The following is a 14,754-nucleotide window of genomic DNA, read 5'->3' as shown; positions in this document are numbered from 1 at the left end:
GCTACACCTGATCGTCGGGGTAGCGAAAATATTTGTCATTCCCGCAGAAATTCATGACTCCGACAGAGCCAGCGGCGTCCACAGGATTCTTCTTGGGGGGGCTAGATCGGGTCTTCGCATGTGGCTGATTTCCAACATGGCGACCCGCTCCTATATCTTAGCATTACGAACCCTCAATCTGGGAGGGGCTATAGCCCGCTAGCCCCCCCTCTGCGGACGCGCCTGGACAGAGCGATTCGAGCGTCGGGGATACCACTCATACCGAATGATTGAAGTGTCGGCTGTGTCGAACTCCTCGAGCTTATGATTTATGGAACTACATCGGGAACCTAGATAGCCGTGAGAACTGAGCTGTCGACATGCTCGGTACATACTCCTCCAATCCTCAAGACGAAGGACGCGGTTGATATACTCCTAATCGGAGTCTCAGAGCGGCTCACCGTCCGCTACTTTTTTAGCGGGGATTATCAATGACCTGTTTCCATCGAGAATGAAAAACACGTGATTCATTGAATACGCTGACGACCTTTGCCTTGGCTCCAGATTGGAAGATAGTTGATAAACCAGCAGATTGTGGGGAGTTGCAGAACGGTCTTGAAACGCCAATATCGTTCCGAAGTCTCACTGCATGGTGCATGGTCAATAGCCTGACACTATCGGACCAGTCGAAAATCATGCCGAGACTTGCGCGACCCGCACTGAACGCCGTCGCGAGGTTTCGGACAGGCTCCTCCGCGCTGAAAGGGACCACGTGTGCGTCGGAGCTGGACCCTCACGTGAGCCACGATTATCGGGATCGAATGGATCAGGGTCGATATCAAAATGATAAGTTGAGAACTCCTGGCAATGCAGGGCGATAGAGGCAGATCTTCAGACTCTCCCTCGCGGGGAGAATGCGTATCCATCCGAAGAATGAGAGGGAGCATGGGGCTTAGAGTGGGGAAATCTGCTCACGGGTAATTATCGATTCCTGATCCTCGATCCCGGGACCTCTAGAACTCTAGACCATTGGTTCCCAGAAAGATCCATATGGACACACGGGAGTCCATGGCGATCGGGTCTCCATAGTATCCCATTAGAGGAGATGCACAGAGCTCATGGATCTAATGCTAAGAGCCCTTGTCCATGGCTCGGAGGTGATTGGGAAGCGGGAGTGAAAAAAACTTCGGAAAAAATTTCCCGGCGGTTCAAGGAGAGTGCAGTCCGCTTGGGCTATCCCGCTTCTACCTTTGGACGCCTGCTTTTACTGAGAATTCTCTGGGAACGTCCCAGCCACTTGAAGATTCCGATCTCCTAAATCTCGTCATCAAGGAAAACTTGAGCCATTCCTGTTCAATGCGCACGCCATCGGAACTTTCCGTGCCGTAAATATTCTAGTTGAAGAGCAATCTCGGACATGAGAGTCCCCGATAGAGGAGCAGACTTGTTCCCATAGGTAAAAGAGCAATCTCAACCCTCCAGAGCCAAGAATCAGGTATTCAAATTTGAAAGACAGGAAATGAGCAGCGGAACGGACTCTGATGTACTGTTCCGTATGGCCCACGTGTTCGTACGATGGACTCCGCGGTGTTCACTCCCCAAAGAAGCCTCGCTCTGTTTTCTTCGTGAGGAGTGGGAAAAATTGAAGGGCAGCCTCTGAGATACGAGCAGTCTCTAACAAACGGGCAGGTTTTAGAGGCTCGAAAAGTGAACGAGCATGCTCTACGATAAGAGTGTGCTCGAAAGAATATGGATCTCGAAAAGAAAACACATCTATGAAGACAGCTTAGGTACAAATATCGCTCATTTATCAAACACTATATCCTATCCGTTTCGGAGCTTTCCTCACTCATGGTATAGCATCCGAGCGCTCGTTTCCCAAGTTCCCGCTTCTGCCCGTGTTTTTCCTCCGAGAACGGCAAGTCTCCCTCGAGATGAACAACCAACGAACATTCAGAACAACAGACCACCGACCGACCGATTGATTGAAATGTTGCACATGAACTAACGAGCAGCCACCACCGAAGTGATGCAGCTGCATTTGACTCGTATCCAATCCCTTCGTTTGTTTTAACCACCGAAAATCAGGTTTGTTCCTCTGTGTCCGCCCAGGAAACGACAAGGACGTAAATTAATGGAAGTTCCGTCCTCATGATAGGGGACACGATCTTCATGCACATCGTTGTCGACTCAAAACCAACGAATCGTTCAAGTACGCAAACGAGGTTCAGAGGAAGTCTAGTGTGCGCGTATCGTGATCCCGAACGGAGATAACGTTGTTTAGAAGTCATCAAGATCGTAATCCTCATTATCCAAGTTATTGGCATCGAGACTTTGGAAGTCAACTCTGTATCGGAGTATACCTGTGGGGAGAAGCACGTTAGGACCAACAGTCTCCCCGCTAACATATGACGTCCAAATATCGATTATATCAGCTAAGGTCCTGACGGAGAAATCCGAATGAACTCACCTCCAATGCCTCCAAAACCCTTAACGTATTGAGAACCCTCTTGACTCCTGTCCGTGATTATTTCGAGGGTAGCGCCAAAGTTCTTATAATTATTGGCTAACCACTCGAGGAGCGGACAATTCTCTACCATTTCCATATCGGTGCCTGTGTCCTTGTCCACGAAGTTAGACTTGTCCTTCTCTTGCTCGGGCGTCAAATGAAGCACAACCTGCTCTTCCGACGTGCTCTTCTTCAGGACGTAGCGCATCGTGTCCAGATTCTCCCAGCAGATTAGAATCTCTACCGCGCCCATCTCGAGACCCTTCAGCGTGTCTTCGACTCCGAAGCAATATTTACCGGTGTCTTGCGAAATTTCATCGAAGTATCTTCCGATCAATTTTTTCTCCTGGATGAATTTCACGTTCGACAAGACCTCGGCCGAGAGCTCAATAGCCTGATTGAAGCCGTTCTCTCCGCCGTACGACACGTCGACCAATTTCAGGACTTTCGTCTGTAATCTCGGATCGAACATATCGGACTGCGACAATTCTGTTTTGAAATCAGCGCTTCCCGCCAAGATGAGTCCGGCGACGTTGGGCTTGTCGTTTGAGACGAATAATTGAGTGGCGACTTCGGCAACTTTCCGGACGTAATTGTGTCGTTTTTCCATTCGCAGACGAGCGAAACGAAGAGCTGACTGACCTCCTCGGCCGTGCTTCTTGGGAAGGTCCACAGTGAATTTATGGAGCACGTCCCGTGTGTTCCCTTGTAACGTACCGAAAAGGGCTCCGTTTCCATCCATGACGATGAATCCAAATTTATTGTCGTCCGCGAGAAGAGCCGAAAGCGCTTCGGTGTGGAATTTGTTGTCGCAAAGATAGAGAGAAGTATTGATCGGTTTGAACGGCTCGAAATCGATGTTGACCTTCTTCTCCTTGCCTTCCTCGGTGACGATTGTGCCACAATAGATAACTAAGCCGTTCGGGGGTACTGCGAATGGAGATGAATCCAGTTAGTATTAGGCCTTTCGGTCGTGTCCATCCGCGGGGAGGAGCGAACAGCAAGAACCCGGTTCCTCGGTGCTCGGAGAAAATTATCATTTGCTTTCATCCATCGAGAATAATATACAGACTTGCTCGCCCACCTTTAGTGTAAAGTTTTAGACGATGCTGTACTGAAGTTATAGCTCCAAGTACAGAGAGCCTGTTGACTCGAGACTTGATGTTCGAAGCTGTCCCGAATTCGTCCGCCAACATCTTGGAAATCCGCGATATCTGATCTTTAGGTGGGATGATGAGGGATATCATGCTGGTGCCATTCCTGAAACCGGGAAAAACTTCATGTCTTGACTCTTCCGCCGGGATTCTGAAGATCTCGCACTCCGAGTCTTCGGCCGGTTCTGAATGAGCTCCGAGCATATTCGAAATACGTATCCGAAGTAGGCGGAAGGTGATGGATCATTGATGGAAGAAGCATGCCAGCGTTCGTTCCTGTGATTCACCAATGCGACTCGAGACTCACACCTTCGGCTGAGGTCCTCAGACCTTCCCCCTAGGCGTACAGAGGTCCCTCATACCGGATACCGGTAAAATCTTCGAGAGAGTCTATCCGTGATGCGGAGCATGCGGCTCGAGTTCGTGTATTCCAGGCGACTCAATTATGTTCTGAATCACAGTGGAAGTCGTGTTTCGTTGATTATATTCTCCATTGCACTCGGGAGCAAAGTCGAATATTCTGCCGATTTGGGACGAACGGATAGTTGTTCGGAGCGACCCGATTGTTTCCTCTCGGAATTCACGCGCTCAAATCTTTGTTCCAGCCAAATGCAATCGAGTAATGTTTATACTGTGTCCTAACACTCGGATTTCGCCCGACGTTCGAAAACCCCTGTCGTGCGGCTGGAAACAGCTCATCAGGGAAGTTCATATGAAATTCGAACGATAGCGGTCGGGGAGAACCAAAGGGTTTTCGAGCACCTTGTACCATATGCTGGCGCAAAGCTCGCATGCTTCGATAGCCACGCGAATGACATAATTGAGCCGTCTTCGGCGAAGTCGACTCGCGAGCGTACAAAGACCCCAGATACGCGTAACGCGAGCTGAAGCGGTCGAAATCGAAGAATGACGACAGGGCGCCAAATATCGTCGAACACTCACCGAGCTCGTGATGACTCGATGTGCTCAGCTTTTCGAAGTGTAACCGGTACTCACCCTCGAGCTGCTTCTAGACTTTTGATAAGCTTCTTGATCTTCCAGATCTCCACATTGCGATCTGCGTTGGTCTCCTCCATTCTAGCTACGAATGCTTTTACGTCGCCTCGCTCGAAACGTGGCACCGATCTCTCGGATTTCTCGCACCAATTCCAACGAAAGTTGACAAGTATTCTTCGTCGACCAAACTTAAAAACTGACAAGTTGTCACTCTTCGGGAGTAATGCTGTACAGTAACGCACGATTCGACGATCGGCCGCTCTGCAACTCGATCCGTCCAAGGGGACTACTGTTGATCAGTTTTTCTCAACCCAACTGCATGTGCCGCAGTAGAACACGGGCGGTGTGTAAGCTTCTTTCAAGCAACACCACGATGAGGGCCGGTGCTGTGGTGGTTTTTAGTGTCATGTTCGTACCACAGATGGTCTCTTTAATTTCTAGAAGAAGTGTTCCCGCGATGGCGTGCCCCCAGAGGCGGGGAAGAATTTCCCTTCTGAATATCGTCGAAGGTCATGACGATTATATGCAAGGCGATCTGAGCTGATTCGCGATGGATATAGCGAGAACTGTCCTCGTTTTCCTTGCCGTGCGCCTCAACCATCTTCGAGGGCGCTCTCGCTTGAGTAGAATTTCGGGCCTGTTCAACCCGCGTAATACCCCGCGGCTCCGACTGCGTTTAAGAAGTTTTCCCAAGGAAACACGCGAAAGCTTTCGCTATTCGGGTCGGTGCCATAGCTGCTCGATTATCAGAGAGAGAAGGCTGAGGCGGATGATTGAGATTCCAGGTGCAATGACTGTCCCCGTTCTCTTGATTCAAGTTAATGTTCACTCGACAATAATCATGAAGAGTCCCTTAAGATGAGAGCTTGCGGGCTTAAAACGAGCCTTCGGTTTATAGGGAGTTGAACGAGTCGGAATCGAGCGCTGGAAGTTGGGAGCCATCAAGGTTCCCAGCACGTTACAAGTCACAAGGAGGTGAAATAGAGCGATAATGGCTTCATGACTCTATGATGAAAGATGATTCAGTTCGAATACCTCCTCGAAGGAGCCGGAGTGAGATTAATCCATTTTGACCGATTCCATCACGAGAATCTCATTCTTCATCTCAGCTTAGGTAGCAAATGAGCAGGAGGAGAGTCCGCGCCCGATCGTGGTACCTTTTTCGAAGGACCCGCCAACCCTATGCGCTGCATCGATCGGCTAGTCTGCCGTGTTTTGGTGGTGGGCTACGCTGAACGAGCGCAACCAAGGAGAAGAGAAACTCGCAGACGAAGTCGTTGCTGGAGAAAGTTCACGGAATTCAGGCAAACGTTTGTCGTCGAGGTGAGTGTCCGTCTTATTCGGTGGAGAATAGAGTTGGGAGTCTCTGCACAAGTCTCTGACTGAGGTCGGCGGGAACCGTAGTCGGAATTCGTCTCCGCAATACATTGTGCGATCCCACAGTGAAGGGCAAAAGATCATTAGTGCGAGGATTAAAGTCTTGTCGCTCGAGCCCGAGCCGGCCAGGCGAATACGGTCCTTCGGTTCCTTCGAATTCGGGGGTGTAACGAAAGAGTCCAGGCGGTGAATGAATAACGCAGACGGAGCATGACAAGGCCTGGTCCGAGATAAGAATCCGATCGCCCCCGATCCGACACCCGTCATTCACTCGTTTTCACGTATAGCCTCGTTCACAGATGTCGACTCCTCCAGCGCCGTACCATGGACACTTCCAGAGAGCAGTCGGGAAAAGCTTGGCAGTTTCCTTCAGCGCAGCGGTCTTGACAGGCCTCGCCTGGAAATACTTAGTTGCCGAACCCCGTAAGAAGAGATACGCAGAATTCTACAAGACGTACGATCCCGTCGAAGATGCGAAGAGAATGGAAAAATTGGGAGTTTTTGAGCCGGACTATTGATCATTTTCTCGTCACTAGTTAGCAGCAGCAGAAATTACTTCGGATGTCAATAAATGCGTAATACGAAGATCAGAATCCCATTCTTCCGTCTATCCTCGACCACGAAAGCCCGTATGGAATCCGAGGTCGATGAGGTGCGCTCCATGAAATCTGTCACGAAGACAAGGTGACGCACGTCCCGTCGCTGTCTTCACTAGAAAATAAACTCCGCAACTCGAATCGAGGATCATGGCCGCCCTCAGAGGAAGCGCTCGAGAGGTGCAGATCATACGGAGTAGCCTGTTCATTCATTTGCGATTGGATCGCGGTTGCTGTGGCCAGGACGATGGACTCGCTCACCAGAGGATACTCCAAAACTCACCGGTGTCTCCACTGATCCCTTACTCGCTCTCTATCGTTACATCTCCGACGAAGACGCTTTCGAATCGTCATAACGACCGATATTCGTTTTGAGATACTCCTACAATCGGTAGAGAGCTCAAGGCGAATTTAGAATCTGAAATATACCGTGTCGAATCCTTCTGATTTATTTGATTCGAGGTCCTCGTGGTCCACGAGGACCTCGTGGAGCGCCAAAGCCCCGGGCGCATTTTCCAAGGGGCTGATCCAACGGGAAACAATCTGATCCCTGTCAGAAGTCTATCCCTCCTCAGAACACGAGAGAAGTCTCCGGTATGAAGGATCTTCCTCACAATCACATTATGGCGAACTAGCTTCGAGGCCGTCCAACAAATTCTGTTTGGGGTATTAGACAACGAAATGCTTAGCTCCCGTTCGTTTCCGTAGGCTTGCGGGAATCGACTGCCTCGACACGTTCGAGTTCCCCTACTAACATGGTGCAAGCTGGTGGGAATACTCCAGACAAGGTGGGGGACAAGGTCGAGGATTCGGCAAAAGGAAAACAGACCGTAGCAAAGAGCGACGATCAATCGTCAAGTTCCGACTCAAGTTCCAGAAAGATATCGAAACCCGATGCACGGGCAATGGGAATCGCCGTCATTTTTGTTTGTCTCATGATGTTTACCTATTCTAATCTAAACATCCAACACGGCAAAGGCGTGACAGGCACAACGAGTGAGTGGACTATATCCACGGGTGGGAATAGGATCTGGGGCTCCTCACGACATACGCTTGACGAGTACTAGATCATCATTTGAAGAAGTTTCCAGCGATCAGAGCCGGTCGTGCGGGTGAGCTGTCGGGGGAGGTCGCCATCGGCAGAGCCGCAGCTGTGGAGAACTCCCCCAGGGTGATCTCTGATGCTGCGGGGCTTCCTGAGGGAATGACCGAGGGAGTTCCGCGAGGCATTGTCGCAAATGCAGTCACGAAAAAGAAGCGTAGGAGTGGACCAGATGGATTGGATGGCATTAAAGCGCCTCGAAATCATCCCGATTCGGAGAGACGTTCGAAGCTCGAGGGTTCGAAGGAGGCTGGTGGGGCGAGTGCTCGGGACGGCGAAGAAGATTTCGACGGACTCGAGACTGGAGATGGCAGTAGAGGGCACCTGTAAGGAGTGCGATTCTACGCCAACAGCGGTAAGAATTGAGCGCGGGGGACACCGTTGAGCTGAGCGTCCCAGATACAATCCAACCTTAATTCACTCTGGAATCTTATCTTATTCAATAAAAGCGCCCTCGCGAGTCCTTGAACTCGGTGGCATTCACCTCACGTCACATCCATGAGCAGAAAAGATTGAACGACTGAATCGGGATGTTCCACCGGGTTTATTGGACGCCAATCGGATTATTAGAAACATCGAACAGAGATCGGAACTCTCGAACCAATTGGAACAATGCTGGCTGAGCGCCGATGGATCTCTAACAGCACATAGTGAGCGAGTTGACCGGGCAAGATGAGGACAAGAGGGCTAGCGAATCTCTATGGATTCCCTAATTGCTCCATATATGTACATACATTATAATTGTTAGGGTCTTATCTGGGAGCCAAGAAACGCAAAATATCTTCGAAAGCGTCTTCTCGAAGTCAGAACGAAAAGCTGATACCAATGGGCGCCAGGGATTGATCCCCCCCGGAGACTGATAATAATCAGCCGTCTGGACTCTCCTTATGATCCTAGAGAATATTCCTCTGTGCTAGACGCTCGATTTCTAGCTCCCTGATGATTCTGAATAGGGAAGCCAGGATTCCATTCACGAAGGACTTGTGTAAGTTCCGCCCACAACCAATATACCGTTCCTCGCTCTTTTCATCGGATAGAGTCGTCCGTGGGGGACACAGAAAGAGAGAGCTATCCGATACAGCTCTTTGTCACAAATAATTATAGAAATGACAACTTCCCGTCATATTCATTTCTGATCGATCATGTGCTGATTCCGAGCGCGGGATATCTTCCCCCTTGCCAAGTTTCGATCTGCTAGTCTTTGCAGATCGAGGATGAGCTTGGACGGAAACTATGATTTAAGAGAAATCGAAGAGTAGCTCTCCCATGATGACGGCGCGACAAAAGCCAATCTCGTAACACGGGATGTCCAGAACAAGATCGCCCCTCACTTTTTGCCTTCCTTAACTCCCAGAATTTGCGTGCCGCTGAAACTCAGGTCCAGTCCTGCCATTGCGCTGTGGAACAATTGACGGTCTAGCTCTTCTCAGAATTCCCTCAATGACAAGTCGTCCATCGATGCCGAGAGTTCAGAATTCTTGAAGTCGCTAAGTGATCTCGCCGGATAAGTTCGTCTCTCGAGGCACGAAAGGAGCCTCTCGATTTCGTTTTCAACCTCTTCATTCGGAGATCCGCTCGCGAGCCAGACGCTAGCGAGTCTACTCGCCGTAGCGAGGAGACGATCCGAATCAGCAGCCAGAGCTATGTCACAAGTTGCTTGAATTTGCGCCATTTGTTCGCCTGCAAGAAGATATGACACTTGCAGATCGGTCTTTGAAAGATGGGGCTGAGTGGGAGTTTGATTCATCCGTCGGAGGAAAACATCTGCCCGGAGATCATGGATTCGAGTAAATTGTTTCAGTGACCATATTCCATTTCAGCGGATCGTTCGGAAGAAAACTCTCCGCCGAAGATCCTGAATTTCTTCCCTATAACAGAAATCCACTTTTCCAACTCTAAATGCTCTCCGGAGACCCCGATGCCGGCGCCGAGCAGATGATTTCCTCCGAACTCTCAGCCATTTAGGCGGCAAAATGAAAGCATGTTAGAGAAGCATACCACTTTGAGAGGCGATGTGGCTGTGTCTGGATTTGAGCATGTGGATCCTCAGAGCTTGGTTCCGCAGTCGTCCAACGATGTCCTTCCTTCGCTCTTCGGATAGATACTTCATTTCGGCACAGGAAATCGTATTAATAATTTTCCTAGCAATCGGTCGGCCGAAGGCTGACTAGTTCTACTCAAAGGCGGCACGCACACACCAACCGTCAACAGCACACGCACCAAACAACACAACCGGCGCCGGCGCTGCTGAGGCGCCTTGTTTCGTCTGCTACGAAAAACATACAAGAACGGTGCTTGTCATCTTTGATTCTGTGGAGGAACGGCAGGGCTCCGTACAGCAGTTGAACAAGAGCTGTCTCTTCACTTAGGAAGTTTTGTCGGAGAACGCGGTCGAGTGAATGCAGAATGTCAAAGAGTTGATTCCTCTGCGGGATATGGGGTACTCTTGAGGGTTCCCTTCTCGCCCGACTTCCGGTCAGGGGTCCGCGAGGAGACTCCGATTCGATCAAGTTCGTGCTCGACATGTTCCAACGACTGGAGTTCCTTCCCAGCATCATCAAGTCTGATTGAGCCGAGACGAGTCCCTGGATTTACATAAACTCTTCAGTTTCGGGATGCCATGTACAGTTGTGTTGGTTTGCGGTCCACCGGCAAGCGGGAAGAGTGAACTGATCCGCTCCTTGGAGTCTCGCATTCCCCAATGCACAACGATCATCTTCGATGAGATGTTCAGCATTGAAGAACAGGAGTCAGCTGCTCATGAAGATAACGGTTTCAAGAAGCTCCGGGAAAAATTCCTGACAGTCGTCAGACAAATTCTCGATTCCTACGCCAAAGAAGATCCCGGGGATGGAACAGCTGATTGTTGCGCGAGCCAAACACGCCATCGGATAATTTTGGAGGATAATTTCTATCGGCGCAGCATGCGGTACAAATACTTCCAAGAAGCTCGGCAAAGTATGGGGACTACGAGCAATCGGCCGTGTCATTCTCGATGCAATATCTGAGCGATGTCTCAGCACAGTGATTGAACGCTGAAGTCCCTTCCAGGAAACCTCTCGTTCTGCACGGTCTTTCTCACGACTCCCATGGAAGATTGCCTCCGACGGAACCGAAAAAGAGCGCAATCCGTGCCGGACACCGTAATCATTGATCAGTTCTCAAAGCTCGAAGTTCCAAGCTGCGACAGTTTCTGGGAAAAATTCTCAATATCAAAGCCCGCACCAACATTGGAGGTGCGCTACCTGCTGCGTTCCCCCCTACGAAAAGTTCACATGGACATTGCAACCTGCATGAATGCAATCTTATGGGAAATTCATCGGGAAGGGGGGAGACAGGCGAACTCACTTCTCCCTTCATCCTCACAGGATATCGAAGCCCTGATGGAGGAGGCGGAGAAAGCTCCATTCATCAGTATTGATCTCGAAGGACAGCGCGAAGACTTGGAGGAATCTAGGCGACGAACAAGCGATTCGAGAGCTCATCAAGTCGAATTGGCCTTCCGTAAGGCCGTGTCGGACCTGATTCAGAGGGGTGAGCGAGAATCTGGTCTTCCTGCCAAATCATACAAGATCAAAGAGATCTTCTCAAGCCATTTCCCGTCAACTAATCAATTGATTCCGTAGCTCCACCGGCCATGAAGAAGGGAATGTACACTCAGCTGTACAAATTCAAATCAGACGCCGTCGGCCCGTGTCAGACACTCGGGGGTGCAGACGGAGCAGAGATGTACGCACAGATTTTGTCTTGTTTGGAGCGGCGGCTCAGAGAGAGTGAATAAATGCTCCGTTTGAAGAGATTCCTTGTCATTTCCTCACCGCGCAGTTCGAAGCGCGGTTGATCGCATAAGGCTGCTGACCCATCAAGGATCGTGTTGCTGAAGAAGCCGCTCGAGGAGGTGAGTCTCGGAACAATGAACATGAAAGACGCCCTCCGGTAGACGAGATGCTGGCTGCGAAGTCTACGTCCTGAGCTATCCGCTGCTGACAAGCTCAGGGTATAACCTCGCGTATTTCGAACGATAGCTCGGGCATGGTGCTACCTGACCACCTTCCGGAGTGAAGTCAGTTCAAACTTGTATTATCGAGTCCAGCCTGAGTCGAATCTCAAACTAGAGGAAGGTCGCCGTCAGAGGAGAATCTTAGCAGGATCGGCTTACGATCAGCTGTCTCCTGTTTATTTCGAGACCTGGAATGGTAAACCCCTCTTAGGCGATGGAATATTATGACACGTGGGATAATCTAAGGACCGAGAATAATACAATCCGTGGATCGGTTCGCGTGGGAGGACATTCGAGTCGACTTCGAGGCCAATCACCGTCAGTCAGATGTCACATTATACCTCACATTTGTGTGCTCATTTCCGGAGATGGGAGCGATATAGCTCGCCCTATCGTACGTCGGGAACGGACGAATCGGACGAGCTCAAAAAACACCGCACTGCCATATTCGGCAGCTGAAACTGGAAAGTCAATGGATGCTGACGGTGCTGAGGCTCCAGGATCTCCTCAACGAAGAGAGATATCTCTCGGCGGATTACTCGCGGATTGAGAGCTCGGTCTAATCTGGACGATGTCTGATCAGCACTGCGCGACCCCGGCTGATTACCCCGGAGCCCGTTTGGTAGGGCGAATTTCTTCCTGACCATTACTCGATGCGATAGCGCGAAGGAGTTCGCCGCGAGAAATTCCACCCGCCTCCACTATCTAACGATATTGCTTCGAAGCATTACCGGCCGACGGGAATAATCGAACCGAACATACCTTTTCGACAAGCTAGAACTTTTCGGGAACTTGGGAGAATTCTGACATCAGGCAGGAAATATCCGTGGAGATTCATCTTCCGGGGTGGAATGTTTGGTGGAATAAATTGATCGATGCTGCTCGGACGTAGCGAAAAAGGTGGAGACATCCAGGGAACGTGTCCAAAAGTACCGATAATCACTTCTTCTAGCCAAGTCGCTCGCGAGGGACCTCGGTACCTGTCCACGCGACTGGACTTCGCAGGCGCATCCGCAACGACTCCGATACTGGAACACGTTCGCCCGAAAGATCCCTCCAGAGGAGAGAAGGAAATTACACGAAAGAACCAGTCGGATTCGCGAGAAGCAGCGAGAAGTTTCAGTCAGTACAGATCGCGGACATTCTCAGTGCCAGGTCGAGGGGCTTCGGCAACACTCGACTCTGACCGGTGCCTCCGGAATTCTCCCACCCGAAGAAGAAAAAGGAAGGAAGTTAGTAAGCAAGTCATCCTTCGCGAATCGCCCAACTTCTGCGAAGAACAGAAAGGAAATTACTGATGAGTCCCGTCTCACCAGGCCGACTTCGCTGCTCGTTGCTCATCAAGACTCGATGGTTCAACACGAATTGTAATTGCATTGCATCGCGCGCACATGGGCGCCTCTGCAGAGGAGCCAAACTCAGGAGAAGAGCCTCGGGCAATACGAGCTTCCTCTTTCGACGCAATTAACAACGATGAACCTGGTCGTGCGTAAATTCCAAGATTCATCATTATCCTTGCTGGATTCCTCCCGTCTTACGTACGCCGCCAGGCCGTCCGAAACTGAGGAAATTAAATTTCCGCCTCGATAAAACAACTGCGATGCTCACGAGATGATTCGAATATTTCCACCCTCGCGCAACCGACAGCGACGACTCGTTCAGCCCTCCTCCTGCAGATTCACGGGCTCTTCTTGAGTTATTCGCCCGCTTTTTTCCATCGCCTTGATTTCCCAGATTTCTGACGACCTTCGATACAGGGAGAGAATGCACGAATTTTCCCGGACTTCACTAGTACTCACTAGTATAGGAACACAACGAATGGATACAGTGAGGCTCTGGGCGCGTGATTTCCTGATGCCGGAGATGCGCCCGAACCCAGCGGGGCCGGTATAGCCTGTCTCTTACGGAAGCTGAGCATCAATCATGAAACAAAGGATGCAATCGACTCTCCCGTTATCGCTAAGGAACTTCGAGAATCCGGAGCGTCTCCCTAAAAGTCCTAGCTCGTCCACGACAATCAGGGTCATAGTGTTCCTCTTTGAAGCTGATCGTCCGCGATGGTACATCAGTGACAGAGCGCTTGCTGCTGTTATGAGGAACTCCCTTGTTCTCCTTCCGGGTTGACTCGTTTCTCGATCCACTTTCTTTTCGGGAGCAACGGTTCCCTCATATGCCTGAACTCCTCCGCAATGAGCGTGGAGTAGGAAAGAAATTCAGGACCACCCTGATCGAACTAATCATTGATGCGCGAAAATCTGTTTCGTGAAGTCTCCATGCCCAAATATCCTGTCGTTCGCCCAGAGCTGAACGAGGGTCTGGCGAGAATTCCTAGAGTCCAAGAGAGAGCGCTTGATCGGATTTCGTTGTTTATCGAAGCGTTTCGACTTTTAATCAATGCTCGCCGACCGCTCCCGGATCGCCGAAGGTGTCGCGTCGAGTAATTTTGGAAGGTATGGAGAACGATATATTTATTCATGCAGCGTGCTCACAAGAAAGCTCGGAAGAGCAGTGACCGAGTCTCGACAACTCGGGGTAGAATACGATGCTGACTGATGACCGCTTCACTCCATAGCCCCCAATGGGGCTCATCACACTTTGACGTTTCCGTTCTGATCAAGCCTCATTTCTGACGAATATCATTCCGAAGATTATTTAAACCCTCATTCCCACGAAGTAAACCGTTGGGCTACTTACTTAGCTCCTATAGTCGGGCTACCGATAAGAGCATCTAATTCATGATGTCTGACACGTCGTCGATGGTGGGATGCACGGCGACAACGCCAGCGCATACTCGTCAATGTCTCGTCGTCGGACTCCGTCTCGGTCTCGGAGTCAATGCTCCACAATGCCTCGCTGCTGCTGCGGCTGTTCTTCTTTTTCTTCCTCCATGTGCTCGTCTTTTCGGCGGGAGCGCTTCACACATCGCAACAGCTTGCTCCGCTCATTGTTCGCGGAACTTTGTAGTGGGGGAACGACCAAACTCTTCCCCGCTTGCCTTTCCTACAATAGACTCGAGCAGCTAGCGGCAAGTGGCGGTCCTT

The 14,754-nt window shown here is 50.5% G+C and overlaps 2 protein-coding genes across 2 annotated transcripts; one reads left to right on the top strand and one right to left on the bottom strand.

Annotated features, from left to right (window-relative positions):
• Positions 1-1,771: 1,771 nt before the first annotated feature.
• eRF1 (eukaryotic release factor 1) lies at positions 1,772-4,987 on the bottom strand. Its single transcript, XM_003739706.2, has 4 exons — positions 4,639-4,987; positions 3,573-3,748; positions 2,450-3,418; positions 1,772-2,342 (listed from the first exon to the last, which is right to left on the bottom strand). Exons 1-4 carry the CDS (start codon positions 4,716-4,718, stop codon positions 2,260-2,262), a joined length of 1,308 nt encoding a protein of 435 aa, XP_003739754.1. The 5' UTR covers positions 4,719-4,987; the 3' UTR covers positions 1,772-2,259.
• A 5,341-nt stretch (positions 4,988-10,328) lies between these two features.
• Pstk (Phosphoseryl tRNA kinase) lies at positions 10,329-11,494 on the top strand. The gene is made up of 4 exons (XM_003739790.1): positions 10,329-10,671; positions 10,765-10,949; positions 11,082-11,247; positions 11,340-11,494. The coding sequence occupies exons 1-4, from the start codon at positions 10,329-10,331 to the stop codon at positions 11,492-11,494; spliced, it is 849 nt and encodes a 282-aa protein (XP_003739838.1).
• Positions 11,495-14,754: the final 3,260 nt, after the last annotated feature.

The sequence above is a fragment of the Galendromus occidentalis genome, unplaced genomic scaffold, assembly GCF_000255335.2.
Source record: "Galendromus occidentalis unplaced genomic scaffold, Mocc_1.1 scf7180000076583, whole genome shotgun sequence".
In the NCBI taxonomy this organism is placed as follows: Eukaryota; Metazoa; Arthropoda; class Arachnida; order Mesostigmata; family Phytoseiidae; genus Galendromus; species Galendromus occidentalis.
Note: the sequence above shows the minus strand (reverse complement) of the source record. Positions and strands in the feature narration are given on the sequence as shown.